The sequence below is a fragment of the Mustela nigripes genome, chromosome 2, assembly GCF_022355385.1.
Source record: "Mustela nigripes isolate SB6536 chromosome 2, MUSNIG.SB6536, whole genome shotgun sequence".
NCBI classification, from domain to species: Eukaryota; Metazoa; Chordata; class Mammalia; order Carnivora; family Mustelidae; genus Mustela; species Mustela nigripes.
The window spans coordinates 157,481,331-157,502,720 of record NC_081558.1 but is presented as its reverse complement, the minus strand read 5'-3'; the positions used below and the strand labels follow the sequence as shown (position 1 = coordinate 157,502,720).

General features: G+C 40.3%; 1 protein-coding gene across 1 annotated transcript in view; it reads left to right on the top strand.

Annotated features, from left to right (window-relative positions):
* The window catches only part of GAP43 (growth associated protein 43), a 101,815-nt gene that overhangs the window by 44,539 nt on the left and 35,886 nt on the right, over window positions 1–21,390 (top strand). Inside the window, exon 2 of the mRNA XM_059388115.1 lies at window positions 9,390–9,999. Coding sequence (XP_059244098.1) covers window positions 9,390–9,999 — 610 coding nt within the window. The remainder of the gene's footprint in view (window positions 1–9,389; window positions 10,000–21,390) is intronic.

Genomic DNA, 21,390 nt, shown 5'->3' with positions numbered 1-21,390 from the left:
TACTTAGCTTATTAATATGTCTTAACTTAGTTTAACGATAATGTAGAAATTAAGTGTGTATTCCTGGGTGGCTCAGTTAAGCATCTGCCTTCGGCTTGGGTCATAATCCTGGGGTCCTGGTAATGAGTTCCACATTGGGCTCTGCAGAGAGTCTCCTTCTCCCACTATCCCTTCCCCCCGCTCATGATCTCTCTCTCTCTCGCTCATCCTCTTTGATAAATAAATAAAATCTTAAAAAAAAATTACTGTGCGATGATAGTGAAAATGATAATGATCAACATGAGAAAAAGTTGCAGCTAGCCCTTTTTGAACATGACAGGGACTGTGCTAAGAACCTTATCTGTCATCCTCGCTCATGTGACCCTCACTCATGTGATCCTCACAGCAATCCAGTGTGAGAGACTTGTTCTCCTGCTCGGTCCTATAGGTAAGAACACTGAAGCTGACCAGCCAAACTCAGGAGCTGGGGATTAAGTGACAGAGTTGAGATCCAACCTGACACACATTGAACTCTACAGCCTGTACTCTTAAATACCAGGAAATCCTGGCTTGCTACGTTCTTTAAAATGCATTGGGTGAGGAGTAGGATTGAGGGAGGGTCCTGTCGCTTCGAGGCTGGATAACACAGGTCCCTTTCTGTCCTCAGTTACCATGACTATAAAATAGGCACAACGATGTGTTCCTCACATGATTATGATGAGGACTAGATTGACATACTAACTGAAAATGTTGTATACTCGCTCTATGTGTAAGAAGAGAGAGAGAGAGAGAGAGAGATGCCAAGCGTCAGTGTCCCAGAGTGGAGAAAGTACACCTGGCCAGTCAGCAGGCTGCTGCTTCTGGACATGTCCTCTGGTCACTGGCACAGTGTGGCATAGAGTCACATCACAATAAGTACAAATAAATGTTTTTGGAGCATCAACCACGAGCTGGCACTGTTTTAGCTACTGTGGTTTTGAGTGTTGTAGAAAACTGACAAGGTCCTTCTTTCCAAAAATTTATAGTCCAAGGAAAGAGTCAGTTAGTAATGAAATAAAAATACATCGGGTAATCATAAACACAAAGAAGGAAAACAAGGTAAGTAGATCAAGAGGAAGGCTGTGTATTAGAGTGGTTGAGAGAGGTCTCTCTCATTCATGTATTCATTGAATGAAATACGTCAAGTACGACTGACTTAGAATATAATTTATGAAAGAGGCTTATTAAGAAGTAGAAGACCATGGGGTGCCTGGGTGGCTCAGTGGGTTAAAGCCTCTGCCTTCAGCTCAGGTCATGATATCTCAGGGTCCTGGGATCAAGCCCCGTATCAGGCTCTCTGCTCGGTAGTGAGCCTGTCCCCCCCGACCTCCACTGCCTGCCTCTCTGCCTACTTGTGATCTCTGCCAAATAAATAAATAAATAAATAAATAAAAAGAAGTAAAAGACCAATAATCACTATTGAGTATAAAAGGAAGAATATAGTAATTTATTTAAATACTTATTGTGTCTTGTATTCCTGAGTGTCCAACGAGAGGCATTTGGTGTATCTATCTGGAAAGAGGATAGTTTTCTATCAGGTTTCCTGGGCCCTAGGGCTTCTCTTCCTCCTGCTGGGCTCTGAGCAGCTTCTCTGGCAGCTTGGGGCATGGTTTGCTCTTGGGAACTCACACCTGGGAGCAATTCACCTGTGATGGTGGTATGAGGGACTGTCTGTTGATTGGCTGCTTTTCTGTATTTTCCCTAATGTATTGGCTGCCTGCTGTTCTCCCTCTTTGCCCAGGTGTTAGTAGAGAAGCCTCCCAGTCCCTCTCAGTCCCCTGTGTGAGCCGTCTTTTCAGTACTTGTTGCAGAGTGTCTCCCTTTTGTTTCCTGCTCAGGGGTCCCCACAGGCATGGAGACCTCTCCAAGAGCAGAATTCAGTGTCTCCCTCACCTTGCCTGCCTTTCCTTCCTTTCAGTGTGCCCCTTGTAGAGGTAGTGAATACTTACACAGGTAGTGAACTACAATGGACAAACTTGTCAGAGGGGCTCATCCTACTGCTCAAGAATGGAGTGCCTTCCTCACAGACCTGACTCTAAGCAAGTATTTGCTTGGGCACCATGTTTGCTGTACTCAAAGGATTTCTGAAAGAGTTTTGTTGAATTCTGTCTATCACATGCCCTGATAGATGGACCAGCATTAAGTATGTGCCTCATCTCAACTTGGGGCTCTCCGCAGCTTGTAGAGGGAGAGCTTTCTTCTTTGAATAACTAAGGAATTAATAGTCATCCCCAGCTCACAATCATAGGCCCTGGAGCTCATTATACAGATTAAGTATAAACAGAGGGGAAGGGGAGGAGTCTCCTACAATCCTCAGTGCATATTTTCACCTGTTTTACTAATGGAGAATCAGAGATATATATATATCAGAAAAATAATTTGATTGGTATGACTCTAGCCAATTCATAGATAACTATGAATCAGTTGTCTTTATCTTAGATTTATTGCCTTTTTCAAGTGCCTTTTTGAAATTTTTAAAGAAGATTTTATTTATTTATTTGAGAGAGAGACAGTGAGAGAGAACATGAGAGGGTAGAAGGTCAGAGGGAGAAGCAGACTCCCATGTGGAGCAGGGAGTCTGATCTGATGCTGGACTGGATCCCAGGACCCTGGGATCATGACCTGAGCTGAAGGCAGTCGCCTCTTTTTTGAAATTATTATCAATGCCATTTTCTATAGGTTTGTAATCTCTCTTCATGTCTGATTTCTACTCATTCATTTCTGTAATTGTCTTTGTGTTCAGCCTCACCGTATGAGGTCACACACTCAGGTATTGGGGGACACATGCCTGTTTTAGTCAGATGCTCTTGAATTCCATCCCTGGGAAATGAAGGATTTTAAGGAAAGCTGACAAAATGGAAGCCCAGACTTCCTTGCCTGTCACCGTCTTTCTGAAATGACACTAACATGTTCAAATTTTGGATTCATTCAATAAATATTAATCAAACACCTACCATATGCCAAACACTATTCTAGAAACTGGAAATCCTGCTGTGAGCAAAATGGGCAAGGTCTTTCACATGCCGAATTTTGTCTGTTAGAAACCACCAATTATCCTATGCCCTCTACCTCTTCTTTCTGTCTTTGTGGGACAGCGTTACAAATTCATAATATAAAATAAAAGATAACTCTTTTGAAAAGAAACTGAGTTCTCTTCCAGTAGCACCTTCCACTGTGTTGCATTTGCCATCTCGTATTCCATAGCAGGTCGGCTGCACGTGTCCAATAACTAATACGTGAAAGTGAGCTGAAGACCCATGTCTTGATCACTATTATCTGAAAAGTTAACAATACTATTCCAGTTTTCAAAAAGGGATGTTTAGTTCTCTTATTTAGTCAGCAAACAATAAGCATTTCTTGCTCATGTATTATAACTCTGGAGCTATAGTAATATGCAGCACCCTTAACCTGAAGGGAAAAACTCACTACCAGTCTGCCAGGATTTGCAAAAATCACTCTTGATGTCTTACATGCTCTTAGTCATTATATATTTCCTACCTCACCAGAAACTTTAAAAAAAGGACTTTGCTCTGGACTGAAAAATAGGAGTTTTTTGTTTGTTTGTTTGTTTGTTTGTTTTTAAGAATTATTTATTTATTTTGGTGGGGAGGGGCAGAGGGAGAGGGGAACCAGACTCCCTGAGGAGTCAGGAGCCTGATGTGGCTCTGGAACCCTGCTGGGAGGTCATGACCTGAGCTGAAACCAAGAGTAGATGTTTAAACCACTGAGCCACTCAGGTGCCCCTGAAAATCAGAGTTTAAAAAATGTGATGCCAGTTGTTGGCAAAAATACCCACAATTTCATGGTGCTCACCTGTATTCTGCTCCCACCCGTTGCCTCACACCCTTAGTTAAAATCTTCAAACCAGACTGAGCCTTGAGGAAACCTTGTGTAACCCAGCTGCGTCAATTCATTTTTTTTTTTAAAGCTTTTTATTTATTTATTTGATAGAGACAGAGATAATAAGTAGGCAGAGAGGCAGGCAGAGGGAGTGGGGGAACCCATGCGGGGCTCATCCCAGGACCCTGAGATCATGACCTGAGCTGAAGGCAGCGGCTTACTCCACTGAGCCACCCAGACACCCCTTAATTCATCTTTTAAATGAACCTTTCTTTATTACAACTGCTCAGAAACCTGAAGGCATTTTATCTTCACAACTAGGGGAGGTTGGTCCATTTTCCTTTTCCTCCTCTCTAAGGGGCATTTCACTGGATTGCTGATCTTTGACTAGGTTTGAAGGAATACAGAAACGTTAGCATGAACTTTAATGCTTGGGCATTTTTTTCTAAAGTATATGCCATCTATATTTAAAATAAACTATGCTTAAAATAAAGTGAAATTTTCTATATGAATTTTATCTCAATAAATTATTAATAAAACTAAAGTGAAGGGTGCCTGGGTGGCTCAGTGGGTTAAGCCTCTGCCTTCGGCTCAGGTCATGATCTCAGGGCCTTGCTCAGCAGGGAGCCTGTTTCCATTCCTCTCTCTCTCTGCCTGCCTCTCTGCCTACTTGTGATCTCTGTCAAATAAATAAATAAAATCTTTAAAAAAATAAAAAATAAAAAAATAAAGTGAGCCATTTTAGATGTCTGCCAAATTTTATATATATCATCAATACTTTATTCTGGTTCCTTTAAGGACTGTATAAGATCCTGATAGGCATGAAAACTATAGTATGATAAAGAAATTGTTGCTTAAGATCTCTCTGGCCCTTCGATTTTGCTTCTTAGAAATATTTTTTTGCTCAGAAAATATTTCGATTTATTAAAGATGTTCTTAGAAGAATTAGTACACAAAAATGATTTTTAAAAAGCATTTATAATTCAATCACATTTAAGAGCAATTTTGAAGTATTTTAATAGTAGTATTTATGGCTGGCAGAAGTAGATACCGGGCCCAGTTTTTCTGTGCTTGGAAAGTTGACGCAGTCGTATGATAACTGGAAAACATTGAATGAATTGAGATGTCCCAGTTGAACATATGATGTTATTTTAGTTATGAAAGTCAGGCATTCATAGATTTTTGCCTGAAGTTCTCTTGCAATTTAATAAGTGCAAGTGTTTGGACATCTTAGAATGAATCCTGAGTTGTACGCCGACCTTCCCCAGGGGAAAGTAAACTATTAACCAGGGCAACAATTTTGGATATTAAATAACTGCATCTGTGTTTGGCTTTGTTACCTGTGATTCATAAATACGGTTGAAAATTACTGCCCTTTCACCAAATGGGTTGAGAAATTTGATTGGATTCCAATGAGTTAGTATGATGGGATCCATCCTCAGACCAATATTCATTCAAGATTTCAGCATTGGATGAAAAGTAGAGATTTCACATATTTTGAAATCTTTAGGACTTTAAGTTACAGGGCTCCCAAACAAATTGGTCAATAAAAGCAATAAGCTATAGAAGTGAAGATTCCTAAAAAAGTTATTGCTACTTATAGTGAGACTCTTCCTACATATAAAGCACTGCATTGGAATGTCCTCCTCAGTTAATTCACAGATAACAACAATCCCATGTAAGAAAATGAAAGAATTTTGAAGTTCCCTCAGAAAACCTCAGAGCTCAGCATAAAGTTTGTCATAGGACTGAGTTGAAAAAGTAAATGTTTATTTTTTAATTTTTTTATTTTTAACTAATTTCTATAACCAATGTGGGGCTCAAACTCACAACCCCAAGATCAAGAGTTGCATGCTCTTCAACTGAACCAGGCAGTCATCCCCAAAGTAAATCTTCTTGAGGAGACTTATGAACTGAATACCAGGATCCTCTTTTCTCCAGACTTCATCTAGAACTCACTTGTAGACTATTGGCCTTACTTTATAAAACGGGCATAAGATCAGATGTCTAATGTGAATCCCTGGGAAACTACTGATTGTAAAGGCAGCATGAGGTTATTCCACCACCGCCCCCCTGGCCCCAAAAAAAGCATATTTAAAAAAGAATCGTATGTGGGTGGATACAGTACCATCTGTTCACTAGTGTGTCCATAGTGCCTAGCATAGGTACTCAGTATTGTTAAATGAGTAAGTGAATGGTGGTGTTGACATGATGCTTTATGGATTATCTGTCACAAGAAAGCCTAAGCTATTCCAGGTTACTAATGCAATAAAATAGACTTGGGTTGGAGGGAAGATGACCGGAGTTCAAATACAAGGTGGGCCACTGACTCACTTATGCTATAAATTTAGGCAAGTCACTTAACTTCACGGAGCCATTTTTAGAAACTGAAAGAGTTGTGCTGAATTTGCTGAGTGACCTCTGGTTTCTCTGGGCTCAAATGACCTTTGTCTTGGGTTAGTTCTTCTATTTCCAGTTGGAAAAAATCTATGTGGCCTGACACGTTGGGATTATCCTGAAGCCACTCTTGGGAAACATCCTCTTCTTTCTTGCTTCTCTCTCAAGAAAATATACTCTTAGTCCACTTACCTCTAATATTCTGAAAGGAATTTTATCAGAAAATAACCTGTATTACCTGTATTTTAAGTCATATTAATAGAATCAATTTCAAGTACAAAAGAAAGACATGCACACTCACAATCTAGTACTTTCTAGCTTAAGACCCAGGTTTTACTTAAAATATTTTTTCTTTGGATATTTTTATTCAATCACTTAAGTCTGACCTTATCTTAGATTGGTTTCTTCCCTTTCCTCCCTCCCCTCTTCTCTCCTCTGTCCTCTCCTCTCCTCTTCTCTCTTCCCCTCCCCTTCCATTGTCTCTTTCCCTCTCTCCAAAACATTTATAAGTTTGATTTTTTTCCAACCAATCTGTAAAATCCATTTTCTCTAAATGTCTAATGATGTTAAGTGGTCCAGCAGTTTCTCCAGAATGAGCTACAAGCCTACGGAATATCTTCAGCACCTCTTTGGTTCTACCTGTCTATTTGGCCGCCCAGCTCTTACAAGATTTGCCTTCACATCTCCCCTAACTTTGTTCTTCCCTGATTCTCTCCCTTCCTACCTATCCCTTCTTCTCTTGTGTTCCTTATGCTCTTGAATTGTTCCAGTGAAGGTCATCCCACGATCTTGGCACCCAACCATAGTCTGAGTTCTTCTAAATAGATATTTTAACATAGATGCTATGTACAAACCTCCAGCCCTGATCATTTGGAAAGTTAAAGTGGGAGATAATCTGAACAATTAAAAGAGAAAAAGAGAGAGAAGGAGAGTGGGCCAGTCGGGGGAAGAATCAAGAGGAGCTCGTGCTTTATCCATGTGAAGTTTCCTTCATTATAGCATGCAGAGTCAGCTTCCTTCTTTTTATGTTTCCAGCTTTTTAAAAGTTTCATCCCCTTTGCTTTGTGTTTCTTAAAGAAAAAAAGGGACCGTAAAATTGTAGCTTTTTTTATGCACACCTGCCCACTCTGAAATACTTGGTTTGTCTACTCTCCAAGGAGCAGTATTTGTATTAAAGAGCCACTTGGCATCAATGCCCAAGTGCAGATGTCCTATCATATAAGACTGTGCCTCATTCAGAAAACTCAAGATAGAGTAAAATAAATTAACAACATCTTGGCTCTATGCTCTATTCACAACTGTTAATTTAACAGGGTTATGCTTCCATCTCTGAGCTGAGAGTTCCTGGCAGGGACAGCTGCTCCTGTGCCCCAGATTATGCTGTGTGCCTCCCAGTAGGAGTTATCAAAAGCAGCAGGATGGAGGGAAGGTAGTAGCGCATCAGAGAACCTAACAGTGTCGCAGCATGGTCCCACGAGAAGGGAGAGGAATGGGCCTCTCCGAAATGCTTTTCATGAACTCCTTCATACTATGTACAGGTTCAAGTACTGTTAATGGAGGACGAAGAGAAACTTGTCTTAAATTTTACTGGAAAATTGTCAGTCCTGCTTTTACTCTCATGTGTGGCCAATTTTCAATACCTTTGTGTATCCACTAACATGTTGATGAACCTACATAGCAACGGGCCCACATGCCTGTGCGAAGGATGTCAGACAGACGCACGTCATGATTCACAGGATCTTGGTCACTGGGGCAGAGCGGGTATGACAGATAGAAAATATACCCTTGCATTGGCCTGCTGTGGTTTACCTCCTAAACTAGAGTAAAGGCCAAGATCAAGCCAAAGCCAAAACTGGGGCCAAACACAGGACTTGTTACATGATAAGTACTCTTCTATTATTATTCTTTTGAAGAAAATTTGCTGCATTGTTCACCACTATATTTCCTCATTGTCTAGAACAGTGCTCACACAAGTGTACAAAGGTTAAAAGTTCCAAAGTTAAAGGAAGAAGTGAATGGAGACTATAAGTAACCACATTAGGGCACCATGGTGAGCAATGTAGTTATATAGAATTTCATGTACTTCCTTATACATTTCTTTCCGTGACTATACCTTTTCTCCCTATCTTCTCATTTAATTTCCTTATGGAAAAAAATTATTTACAGCACATATTATTCTATAAATGTTACAACAAATGGTAAAAAACAAACAAACAAACAAACCTGGATTCTAGTCTCTTGCCTTCAGTATCAGGATGACTCCCTTAATGGTAATATAAAACTAATTTTGGGTTTAAATTGCTTTGGGAATAAGAAATTGTGATTCAGTGAATATATGCTACTCTTTCAAATGTGGAAACAGTGTTTTCTATTCTGTTGTTTTTTTTTAACTCAAAAATAATGGCCATGTTATGCATTCAAATTTTGAAGGTCTCTATGTTGATTATTGATGTTAGAACACACACAGGTGAAACTAGGCATCATTTTGTGACCAGCATTCTGAGTGGTCACATTCTGAACAAAGCCCTCCAAGCCCTGAAACTCATTTGCATCTTGCACTAAACCCTGATGGATCTGTTGTCTAAACCTTTATTTATCATACTCTGTGCCTCCATCTGTTGATTTCCTGACCAGATTTGAAATCTTGGGGAAACCAATAGACTTTCCCACGATAATTTCTAAACCATCATGTGGTTTTTCACAAGTTCTCTTTCAGGAACTCTGAAACACAATATCTTTTGGAGCTCTTTGATTAAAACCTAGGATGAATGTAATTTGAGTGATCAAGTTACATCCCCAAAATAAAAGGCTGGCTTAAGTTTGGTAATGGAGCAACATCGAGCTGGGCCAAGAAATCCATACAAAATAACGCCCGTGATTCTGAAAGTCCAAAAGGACATTAGTTTTCCCATAAGATAATCTGTGCTCTCCTCAATTTCCCCATCAAGGAGAGAGGAAAGACTTGATTCGCATCCAGGGTACTGTTGATCCCGTAACTTCAAATATGGAGCCCGACACAAAAGAAATCACTTAATGAATATTCGTTGAGTGCTGTGATCTGAAGGAACAGAACATCACTTCACCTCTTCTTCTGTGTTTTGTTTTTTTTTAACCCCTCCCCCTTCTCCACAAAGGTTGAAAAAAACGATGAGGACCAAAAGATCGAACAAGATGGCATCAAACCTGAAGATAAAGCCCATAAGGCCGCGACCAAAATTCAGGCTAGCTTCCGTGGACACATAACAAGGAAAAAGCTCAAAGGAGAGAAGAAGGGGGATGCCCAAGCTGCTGAGGCGGAAGCGAATGAGAAGGAGGAAGCCCCCGTGGCCGATGGCGTGGAGAAGAAGGAGGGAGAAGGCCCCACTCCCACTGACGCGGTCCCTGCCTCTGGCCCCAAGCCTGAGGAATCTGGCAAGGCAGGCGAAACTCCTTCGGAGGAGAAGAAGGGGGAGGGCGCCCCTGATGCTGCCATAGAGCAGGCAGCCCCCCAGGCGCCTGCCCCCTCAGAGGAGAAGGCCGGCTCTGCTGAGACAGAAAGTGCCACTAAAGCTTCCACTGACAACTCGCCGTCCTCCAAGGCCGAAGACGCCCCAGCCAAGGAGGAGCCTAAACAAGCCGATGTGCCTGCTGCTGTCACTGCTGCTGCTGCTGCCACCACCCCTGCTGCAGAGGATGCTGCTGCCAAGGCAACAGCCCAGCCTCCTACGGATTCTGTGGAGAGCAGCCAAGCCGAGGAGAAGATAGGTGAGCCGCTGCCAGGGCCCGAGCCATGGGTGGGTGGGCCACAGGGACATGGGAGGTGGGGAGGGAAAAAGTCTAGAAAGCTTTTCAGGTAATCCAGGGAAGCTGCATTTAATTCCCCAGAGTGACAAGGCAGAGGGCTGACTCTGGCCCCTTACATTCCCCAGTACCTCCAAGCCTGAGAGAGAACTCGGGCAGATCTGCGGAGCGGCTACTGGAGAGATCTGGCAATTATCTTGTTAGCTGAATCAGCATAAACAGTAAAACTAGGTAGTCCTGTTGGAGAAAAAAAAAAAAGAAAAGTATTCAGTGTGCTGGATGCACTTAGTTTAATAAGTAATTACAGAGGCTACATATATTTTTATAGATGGGAATTAGCTAATATGATTATTTGGCTCTTGGAAGTGCCTGGTTAAAAGTACAGCCAAGTCCCTATTGATCCAGATGATCTATTTGTGAATTGCTGGCAGCAAAAACATAATCTCAGACCACCTTTGCCTATCCCTCAGTATGTTTCTGGGCATTCTCCCCACCATCAATTGGTGAGTAGTATGGGTATGTGTGGGTACGCTCAGAGAATGTTAATTGTAACATTCAATCAGGGTCAAACTAATTAGGAAAATAAGTCTGTTGATGTTGCCAAAAACAAAAGAAAAACCCCAAATATAGAACATGCTGTGAAGTCAAACATAAATTATCATTTTACTACTGAAGATACTACTTTATACCAAATGCATAAATAATTGAGGGTTGACTATGATTACAAAAATGAACTGGATTCTCTTCGGTTTGGAGCTTTAACTTGAAAGCTGGAGTGATTTCACTATTATGGCCCAAAGAGCCTGTGCCAAATTAGAATAGAGCATCCCCTGAGCGAGATCGATTTAATAGAACGTCACCTCCGGAGACTAGACCCATCCCTCACCCTAACCATCCAACTGTAGGGAAGGAGGCCAACAGTCTCCAAAACTGTTCTCTAGTCTAATATGACCCATGAATACCTATCGGCCTCAAAGACTTTAAAGATAAAGTTGCTTCTTTGCATGTTTGAAAGTTTGGGTTCACTCCTTTCGAACTTTGTGAATTTAACCCATAACCTGTCCAAGGACCTATATTTGGACTGGACCACATTGTGCCCTTGAGAAAGGACCTACTACATGGGGAAATGTTTGGCATCTGACCATTATACTGAAAAAGTAATCATTGGACATTTGCCGTGATATGCATGTCAGATACTAACTTAGATATTACAACTGACAGGTGATTATTTTAGGTATATTTCAAGTCTGCGTCTTTCATCTTACCCTCAAATTCTGTGAGTAAGAAGCCAGACTATATTCATTGCTATTGTTATTAACATTCTCTAGCTCCAAACAAATCACACACCTCTTTCTACCAGTGACTCATTCTAAATCATTATTCTAACTACATACCTGCCCCAGGGGCTGGAATTTGTGGTTAAAAAGATGGGAGTGTTTCCCTAGAAAAGGTAAGGCAGGTGATAGAGAATGGGGTGTTGGTTTTAATTTTCTGAGCAAAACCAACCCTGTTAACTACTTTTTTGTTCTTGTTTTGATTTGGTTTTTTAATTTTTTTTTTTTTTAATTCTAGTTAGTTAACATTCAGTGTCATATTAGTTTCAGGTATACAATATAAGTGATTTCAATACTTCCATACCTCACCTGGTGCTCAACACAACAAATGTGCTCCTTAATCCCCATCACCTATCTCACACATCCCTCCATCCACCTCTCCTCTGGTATCCATCAGTTTGTTCCCTGTAATTAAGAGAGTTAACTGCTTGTCTTTAGGCTTAAGGTTATAATCTCAGATATGATGGCTGGAAATTACGTTCTCATACATTTAGAAATTAATCATGATTTTAAAAACAAAATATTTGAATGGTTGGAGTTATATTTTTTAATTGGAATTTCTAAAGTTATGAGAATAAACAAAGACAATGCGATTTTAGGTATGTGCTCATGATTTGGATTAATAGAAAGAAGGAGAACTTGAATCAATGAGAAGTCTAAAATATATTTTTAAGGAAATTCAGTTTTGCTATTTTGCAAAATATGGTAATTCCGAATGAATTAATGAATTATTTTATGTAGTACATGCTTATTAAATGTCATATGATGAATGAATGAATGAAATTGACTAGATTTCACTTATAGGTAATGATTTGTTTACTCTCATTCTTCCTGCAACCTTGCTTACTCATTCATTTATTTGATCAAACAAAGCATTTGGTTTTGGAAAGCAAACAGAGATTGTGTTCTGTTCTAAGTTGTACAGATACCAACTGAAAAAATGTCTCAATTAGTCTAATTTTTAATATGTTCATTGAAAAGTAATTGAAAGTGTAGGTGAAGTTCAGCTTGAAGGTAATTACGAAGGAGGATTTGTTTTACATTGTTTCTGAGTTTGGCTAGGTATTGTCTTCTTGGTTAGATTCTGAAATGCTGTCTGTAGCTTCTTTCTGGACTGATGTGTCTATTAGTCTTGCCTGCTGTATGTGACAAGCACAAATTACCCAGATGTGGTGAGTCTCAGGAATCACAGAAGCTGGAAGTGACAGGGAGATCTATCACAGCATAACAGGCCCAAATTCCCAGGAGCCCTGTGCCACATTTTCTTCTATCTACCATTGGATTTCATTCTAATCCAAGTTAAAATAACAGTATTTCCAATTGAGCTACACTGTCTGGAAGTGGATGTCTAACCTGGGTTGCTGTAGGATTCTGTGGGTACCTGGATATGTATAGAGAGACAAGCAGAGAATGTGAAACAAGGTTTGGGGCAAAACAAGTCACTAGAGAGAATTCAGGACAATAATTTCTGTCAGCAGGAGGGTAAAAAAAATTTGGACCAAATCTGATCACTGCTTTAATACAAATGGCAATGCTTTGTAAATTATAAATATGTTATTTTACTTCCTTTACTATTTATGGCTTTATTACACGTAGATGCCATTTACATGAACCTTTGGAGCTGGTTTGTTTTTTCTTTCCTTTTGTTTTTTAAAAGCCCCAGCTATATCCCTCTCTCTCTGGTTAGCCTCTCTACCTGCCTATCTTTCGGTATGCCTATGACCAAAAGATTTCAGTGTATTTCTGATGACAATTCCTATATAGGAGGAGGAGTGTTGAGGCATATCTAGGACAGTGCTCCCCTTTAGCCATGAGGAGAGAACTTTCAAACCAACTTCGGTGATCATGTCCATGTCCTTGGTGTCTCTTGCTGGATAGTGTCGCTCTCCTCATTGGACTCTCAGTGAAGGAATTCTGTGTCTCTTCTCCAGGATGTTATATTGACTTCCCCCAGTAGAAGACTCCAAAATTTCGGCTGTAGCCATACTCAGTGATAAAGTACTACCAAAGTAATACAGCCAGGTGGCTAGAAATCAGAGAGGTTGAAGAGGTGGTTGCCACAGGGTACTTGACTAATACTCGTGGGAGGTGTAACTCTGCATTACTCTAGGTTTTCTGTATGTTGAACTTGGCTGCATTTTATTTCCATGGTCTCATTACTTCTTTCTAACTGGAGTCACCAGTAATGACCTTCAAAACATGAGAGTTATTTTTTTTCCCTTCAAAATTTTATTTAAATTCTAGGTAGTTAACGTACAGTATAATATTGGTTTCAGGAGTAGAATTTAACAATTCATTACTTACATATAACACCCAGTGCTCATCGCAGTAAGTGCCCTCCTTAACCTCCATCACCCATTTAGCCCATCCCCCACCTACCTCAGTTTGTTCTCTATGGTTAAGAGTCTCTTATGGCTTATTTCTCTCTCTCTCTCTCTCTTTCCCTTCCCATATGGCCATCTGTTTTGTTTCTTAAATTCCACATCTGAGGGAAATCCTATGGTATTTGTCTTTCTCTGACTGATTTATTTCACTTAACATAATACCATCTAATTCTATCCATGTCATTGCAAATGGAAAGATTTCATTCTTCTTGATGGCTGAGTAATATTCTGTTATATATACATACCACCTCCTCTTAATCTATTCTTCAGTCGATGGACATCTGGCCTCTTTCCATAGTTTGGCTGTTGTTGATAATGGTGCTATAAACCTCAGGGTGCATGTACTCCTTCAAATATTTATTTTTGTATCCTTTGGGTAAATACCTAGTAGTACAATTGCTGGATGGCAGGATAGTTCTATTTTTAACTTTTTGAGGATCGTCCATACTGTTTTCCAGAGTGGTGGCACCAGTTTGCATTCCCACTAACAGTGTAAGAGGGTTCCCCTTTCTCTGTATCCTTATCAACATCTGTTGCTTTCTGTGTTAATTTTAGCCATTCTGACAGGTGTAAGGTATCTCATCAAGGTTTTGATTTGTATTTCCCTGATGACGAGTGATGCTGAGCATCTTTTCCTGTGTTGAAACAGGGGAGTTTTGTCATTGTCACACCTCTTTTCCTTTTCCATTTTCTGCTTCCTACCTCCTTCCCTCTCCCCCTTCCTTCCTCTTTTGTTTTTTTCCTTCCATTTATATTAACTTTCTACTGTGCTAGGCTTTAAGATCACAGAGATGAGTAAGGTATGGCTACTGATCTTAAGGAGTCTCGATCTAGTAGTGGGTGTGGGGTGAAATTTAGGGAATGGTGTTGAAAACAATCATAATAATAATCTCAACTAAATTAAATTCTTCAAGAAGGTAAGGACTGGGGCGCCTGGGTGGCTCAGTTGGTTAAGTGACTGCCTTCGACTCGGGTCATGATCCTGGAGTCCTGGGATCGAGTCCTGCATCGGGCTCCCTGCTTGGCGGGGAATCTGCTTCTCCCTCTGACCACTTCCCTCTCATGCTCTCTTTCTCTCCCATTTGCTCTCTCTCTCAATAAAACAAATAAATTAAAAAAAAAAAAAAGAAGAAGAAGGTAAGGACTACTTCTGTATGCCAAGGCACCATGGGACAAAATGTGAGTGAGACAGTGCTTTATGCAATTTGAAGCATGCTAAAAAACGTTTCTATATAATGTGTCTTTATTGCCAAATTGTTAGCCAAAAGAATGGATGCAAAACTTATAGATTCTGGAATCATACTTGTGTCCAGGCCATGTTTCTGTATTTGGGGGCAGTTCTTTCTGTTCCTCCAAACTAAGTTTCCTTACAGCCCAGGGTAACCATCCGTAACATGTTTAGCTCTCCAAAGGACAGGTCCTCTTCCACCAAGCACTGTGAGATTTCCCAAGGATATTTACACTTATATGTCAGGATGCCTCATAAGCAGGTTTTTTTTTTAAATTTTTTAATTTATTTTCAGCAGTATTCATTGTTTTTGCACCACACCCAGTGCTCTATGCAATCCATGCCCTCTCCAATACCCACCACCTGGTTCCCCCAACCTCCCACCCCCTGCCCCTTCAAAACCCTCAGATTGTTTTTCAGAGTCCATAGTCTCTAATGATCATAAGCAGTTTTGATTTGAAATGTGATTTCAACCATTTTCCAAATTTATACACAACTCATAAAGAGTAAAAATTTGGGTTGTACAAGTCCATAAATGTTGTCTATAAAACATGGGCACCCTGTCAGATACCCAGTGGCATGCTGCTTAAAACTGTTGATTATTAAGTTTTTATGGAGCATTTTTATATTACCCGAGTAATCATTTTTATTGCGTTTTCTTGACAATGATCCAATGGCACTTGAAAATATTTTCTTTTCTGCTTTTATATTCTCAGAATAGGGGCAAAGTAATGCCTATTCTGCCCAAAGACAGCCAGTGATGAACCAGGGGTCAGACTGATAGGACTCTATATCGTCACCTTAATTTTAGCCTTGCAGTTCTTTTTTTTTTTTCTTTCTTTTTATTTTATTTACTTATTTGACACAGAGAGAGAGATATCACAAGTAGGCAGAGAGGCAGACAGAGAGAGAGGGGGAAGTGGGGTCCCTGCTGAGCAGAGAGCCCAGTGCGGGCCTCGATCCCAGGACCCAGAGATCATGACCTGAGCCAAAGGCAGAGGCCTAACCTACTGAGCCAATCAGACGCCCTAGCCTTGCAGCTCTTTACATCTCTTTTAAGGTGCAGTTTTATCAATTCCTGCATTTTTCTCTTTTTCTTAGCAGTTGTGACATTTTTTGATTATTGTTGGACAGCACCAACCAGAACTTTCTGGGCTGTTCTGTGTCCTGTGTGCCCAGTAAGATGATGCAGAGGAAAGAACACTGGGCTAGAATAAGGAGACTAGGGTTCTACCTCAATATTTCTGCTAACCAGCTGTGAATTTTAAGCAAGTCATTGCTTCTCTCTAGGTTCCAGTTTTAAGAGAAGGGGCAGGGAGAGTTGGCTTTTAAGGTTTTTTCAAGATTTAAAATGCATGGTTTTTATAACAGCTAGCACTTAAGGAGCATTTTTCAAGTGTCTGACCCTGTGCTGACTGCGACATGGGGGTTACCCCTATTTAGTCATCAAGAGCACTCTGTGGTATAAGTACTTTGACAGAAGAGAAGTCCGAGGTTCAGAGAGATTGTAGTACCTAATCACTTTCAACAGCTAGCAAGTAGCTGAACCAGGAGCTCAGCCTTACATTGAACCCTGAGACCACTACAAGTACTATTCCAAAAAACAAACAAACAAACAAAGACAAGGAGGAGATCCAAGAACCCCAACATTGTGTCTTAATCTAAGAACGTCCCTTTCATTTGTATAATTGGATCCTCTAGGCTCTTGTCCAGGAATCATGAGTGATCACTTTTACAGATGAGTAACTAGTAATTACCCATACTCCTGGCCATAATTTCCTCATAGCTCCATCACCCCAAAATTATTCAGAATATTAAACTAGTTCTGAGTTTGGGGTTCCTAGTTTGAAAATTATTAAGTACTACTCTCATTAGCCTCTCATCAGTTGAAATTGGTTGTTCTTAACAGAAGTACTACTGACTCCATTGAATATGTTGGGAGAGCTGAACATTAGAAAGTGAAATTTTCAGGGGCGCCTGGGTGGCTCAGTGGTTTGGGCTGCTGCCTTCGGCTCGGGTCATGATCTCAGGGTCCTGGGATCGAGCCCCGCATCGGGTTCCCTGCTCCGCAGGAAGCCTGCTTCCCTCCCTCTCTCTCTCTCTCTGCCTGCCTCTCTGCCTACTTGTGATCTCTGTCTGTCAAATAAATAAATAAATAAAATCTTTAAAAAAAAATAAAAAAAAAATTTAAAAAAAAAGAAAGTGAAATTTTCAGATCTCAGATGAAAGTAATTTCATGTGTTCTAGGTTATCTCTACGCTGAATTTGTCTTGTCAAAATTAGTATGTTAAAATTCTGTTTACATCTTTTATTTCCTTTTTGGCAAGTACATTTTTTAAAAGATTTTATTTGTTTATTTGACAGAGATCACAGGTAGGCAGAGAGGTGGGGTGGGGGGTGGGGGAGAAGGCTCCCTGCTGAGCAGAAAGCCCAATGCAGGACCCTAGGATCATGATCTGAGCCAAAGGCAAAGGCTTTAACCCACTGAGACACCCAGGTGCCCTGGCAAGTACATTTCTTTTTTTTTTTTTTTTTTAAGATTTTATTTATTTGTTAGAGAGAGAGAGAGATACAGAGCTCAAGCACAGGTAGACAGAGTGGCAGGCTAGAGACAGAGGGAGAAGCAGGCTCCGTGCCGAGCAAGGAGCCCGATGTGGGACTTGATCTCAGTACGCTGGGATCATGACCTGAGCCGAAGGCAGCCGCTTAACCAACTGAGCCACCCAGGCGTCCTGGCAAGTACATTTCTAAAGGACCCCAGTATCTTTCTACTTGTGACTAAAATAATATGAAGAACTTAGTAGAGAGAGCAGGTTGGAGAGCAATCACTCTTGCTTTTAATTTTAAAAAATGTAAGCTGACAAAAGATAAGAAGAGATGTTTTAGAGTCCAGAAACTCACATTTTGAAAACTTTCATCTATTCTTTCATAGCTCATATTAAATAATTACTATCCCCTCAAAGGAAGCTAATAATCAGAGAGGCATGTAAGTAGCTCTGCTAATTTTAAACTGTAGAGTTATATGTGGAATTGAAAATGAAAGAGTATTTCTTAAAATACAGATTACTTTCAGATGCTAGTATATGTTCATAAAACATATTTTCTCTACACACATACACATGCACACAAGATCCCAGAAGGATTAAAAAGAGGAGGAGGAGGAGACAGAACTGAGAGCAGCAAGGGTTACACAGTCCATTTGCCTAAGCATGGAGAGAGAGAAGAGCACTCAGTTTAATGGACTAGAAAGCACTGAGTGGTCATTACTCTTATTTTCTTCTCACAGTCATAGCTTCATTAAATAAAGAATGGAAAGCTTTCTATAACCAGACATAAAAGGAGGGGAATAAGGAAACCAAGGGTGCTACTTCAAGCTACAAAACCTGAGCCCTTGAAGGTCTCCCAAGATGATATGGTTTACAGCATGCAGAAAGAGGAGGGAGGGGTGTGAGAGGATGTGTCCATTTTGCCAACCCTCTTAGTCATGTGTGAACTTTGTGTCATAACACAATGACTGAATCAGGTGCTGAACCTCAGACCAATTCCTATAAGCAAGAAAATCTGAATCTCTGCCTTTTCAAAACAGCTTTTGCCAGTTATCGATCTCACAGTAATAAAGCTTGGCTCCCTAAGCAAATAATTTATTTCTGGGCTTATTTAAAAGAATGGCCCATAAGTTGTTTTCATGAAGATGATGAATAAAATCCATGTTTTTAATAGATCCAATATCTTACGGGCAGTATTTGGTGCAAGGGCTCTGTATTTTCAGCATAAATAGACTGAACACTACCTATAGTCAAGAGAGCTGGGTCCTCGTTCAGGTTCTGCTGTGATTCCAGGCCAGCCCTTCCACCTCTGGGCTTGGGTCCACACCTGCAAAGTAAGTGTGTTCAACTAGGTCCACTCCACCTTCTAGTTCCAAAAGGCAGGTATGCAGGGATAGACTGACGAAGTATCTTTCAAGTGTGGCCACATGGCCTCTTATTCAATCCTCCTTGCTTTCCTGCAGTCTTTTATTTTCTAAACTATTAGAAAGTGGGTTTAGGGGACAGGGCAGATAATAAGTCTAAATAGAGGGACAAAGAATCCAGGAAGAGTCAGCTTTAAGAAAGTTTATGGTTACACTGGAATCCCAGGAGACTGCAGTAAACAAACAAACAAACAAACAAACAAATAAAATAAACCAACTCAATGAAATTTTCTAATCCACCTTATACTTGAGATTGAAAATGAGGAGATGACAATAATGTTTTCTGATATTGTTAGAGTCTCGTTTTTATCTCTCCTGACCCTGTCTCTGAGATGGAAAGCTATAGCTACAGTGGCCATAATTTGCTGTTAATAGTTTCACTGTCATCTTAGACTTAATTCACTTTTTATTTTTATACCCGTCTTATTTATTAAAACAATTATAGCAGCTCCAAGAGTGCACAGAGCCTTGGATTCCTGTGTAGAGCAATGGCTGCATATCTGACAGACAATTGTCGTTGATAAGCATTTTAAAAAATTTTGTCAGGACAGTGTCACTAAAGCATAAGAATTACATGGATAGGCTCAATACAGTGTCCCTTCAATTCTTTTATTCATTCTACAGCCACAGAAATTGAATCTTAGACCATGAGTGAAATTAGCTAACAGACCTAAGTGGCTGGATTTGGGCTCTCAAACATTCCAAGAAGAGCTGGTGCAGGTGAGGAACAGGCTAGTTGTAAGTACTTAGTAATTCTTATGCATATTTTCAATATTCAAATTCACAAATTAAGGGAATGTAAAAGATAAAAGATTTCAGTTGGATCATCTCATACTATTCTGTTTGGAATAGAATACCATCTTTAAGGTATCTTCAAGGGGAAAAAAGTACCCTGGGAAGGCTAGTTGCTTTTTCTTATAAATCATGTTCTTCCCTGAAGGCATATATGTAGTCAAGTAAGTCCTGAGGCTAGGGTTTTTTTTGTTTTGTTTTGTTTTGTTTTTACATTTTTTTTCAGTACTAGTTAGTAGAAACTTCTGGATTTTGTAATAGAAACCAGAAGGCATTCCCCTAAAATAGTCCCTTCTTGCTGATGCATGGTGAATGTGTGTATTTCTCAGGTAGAGTAGAGATGAACATTTATATAGCTTTGCAAGAATCTTCTCTTTGGGATATGAAGAGGTGAAAAATGTAATTTAGACATGTTTAAGCATATCTATATACAGGCATGTATCTATGCTTGTAGCCTACTCTTCTGCCAACTCACTAGCACGTATGTACACACACACACACACACACACACACACACATACACAGATCTGACATATAGGGAAAGCACTGCCCATGAGTTCAGGCTGTCAGAGAAAATCTGGAAGAACAATGAACTACATGTTTTTCCACTCTTAAGGCCATCAAGAAGCCAAGAGTAGGGGGAGGGGGCAGATGGCTCTGGAAAAGCCTGTGAGTCTCTCAGAGGATCTGTGTGGAGAGCACCCCTGCCCTGCTTCTGCTGGTGGGGGTGTCCCTGGAATGTGTCTGTGAGTGTACAGTGAGTTGGGGGAGCCAGGAGTCAGGACAGAGGCTATCTATGATGAAATTTATAGTGTGTGGAAATGAGACTTCTGTGTGGGCTAAATAGGGGAAAAGAGCCCAGGCAGACTTCCTGGGGCAGAGGTCACCTCTGCTGAGTCTTGAAGGACAAGATGTATCTACTAAAAAAAAAAAAAGAAAGAAAAAACAACCCAATACTTGAGAAACTACCTTTCATTTGAACTAACACAAAAATACAAATAACTCAAGTCCTAATTCAGCAGCAGCTATTGAAGATGAATCCATAGTTCATCTTCATGGAACTCTTTGTTCTCCATGGAACAGAGTTCCATTATATGTTCTGTTTATTGTCGAGTCCCTGGCACCTATAACAATGGGAAATAGGAGGCAGCCAGTAAGTATTTGATGAATGAATTAAGAATAAGTGAAAAATGGTATTATAATAGAAAAACCCCTAAACTGACCTAAGAGACTGGATTCTAACCTGAATGTTTGGGGTAGCAACTTCCTTGCATTCTCTGGGAGTGAGCTTACCCTTTTGTGGAATCAAAATGTCGGACAGAGGCTCTCAGGATCACCACTATTTCTAAAACAGCTCGACAATTCCTGTTTGTGTCACATGCCAACCTCTAGGTAGATTCTTAAGTGCTTAACCAGGAAGCTGTGCTTCTGTCAACCTTTCTCCTGTTTTGGAGGCTGAATATAGAGCTTGCTGGAAATTTTGCTGTTATTCAGAGGCATACGTCATCCCTGAGGTAGCTAGATTTCAAGCCATTCGGAGACCAGAGTGAGCATTTTGCCTCATGTTCAGAAACATATTGAAAACTAGAGGAAACCGAAGCTGCTTCCTTCTGAAAGCAGGTGATTAATTTCGTTCCAGCCCCATGA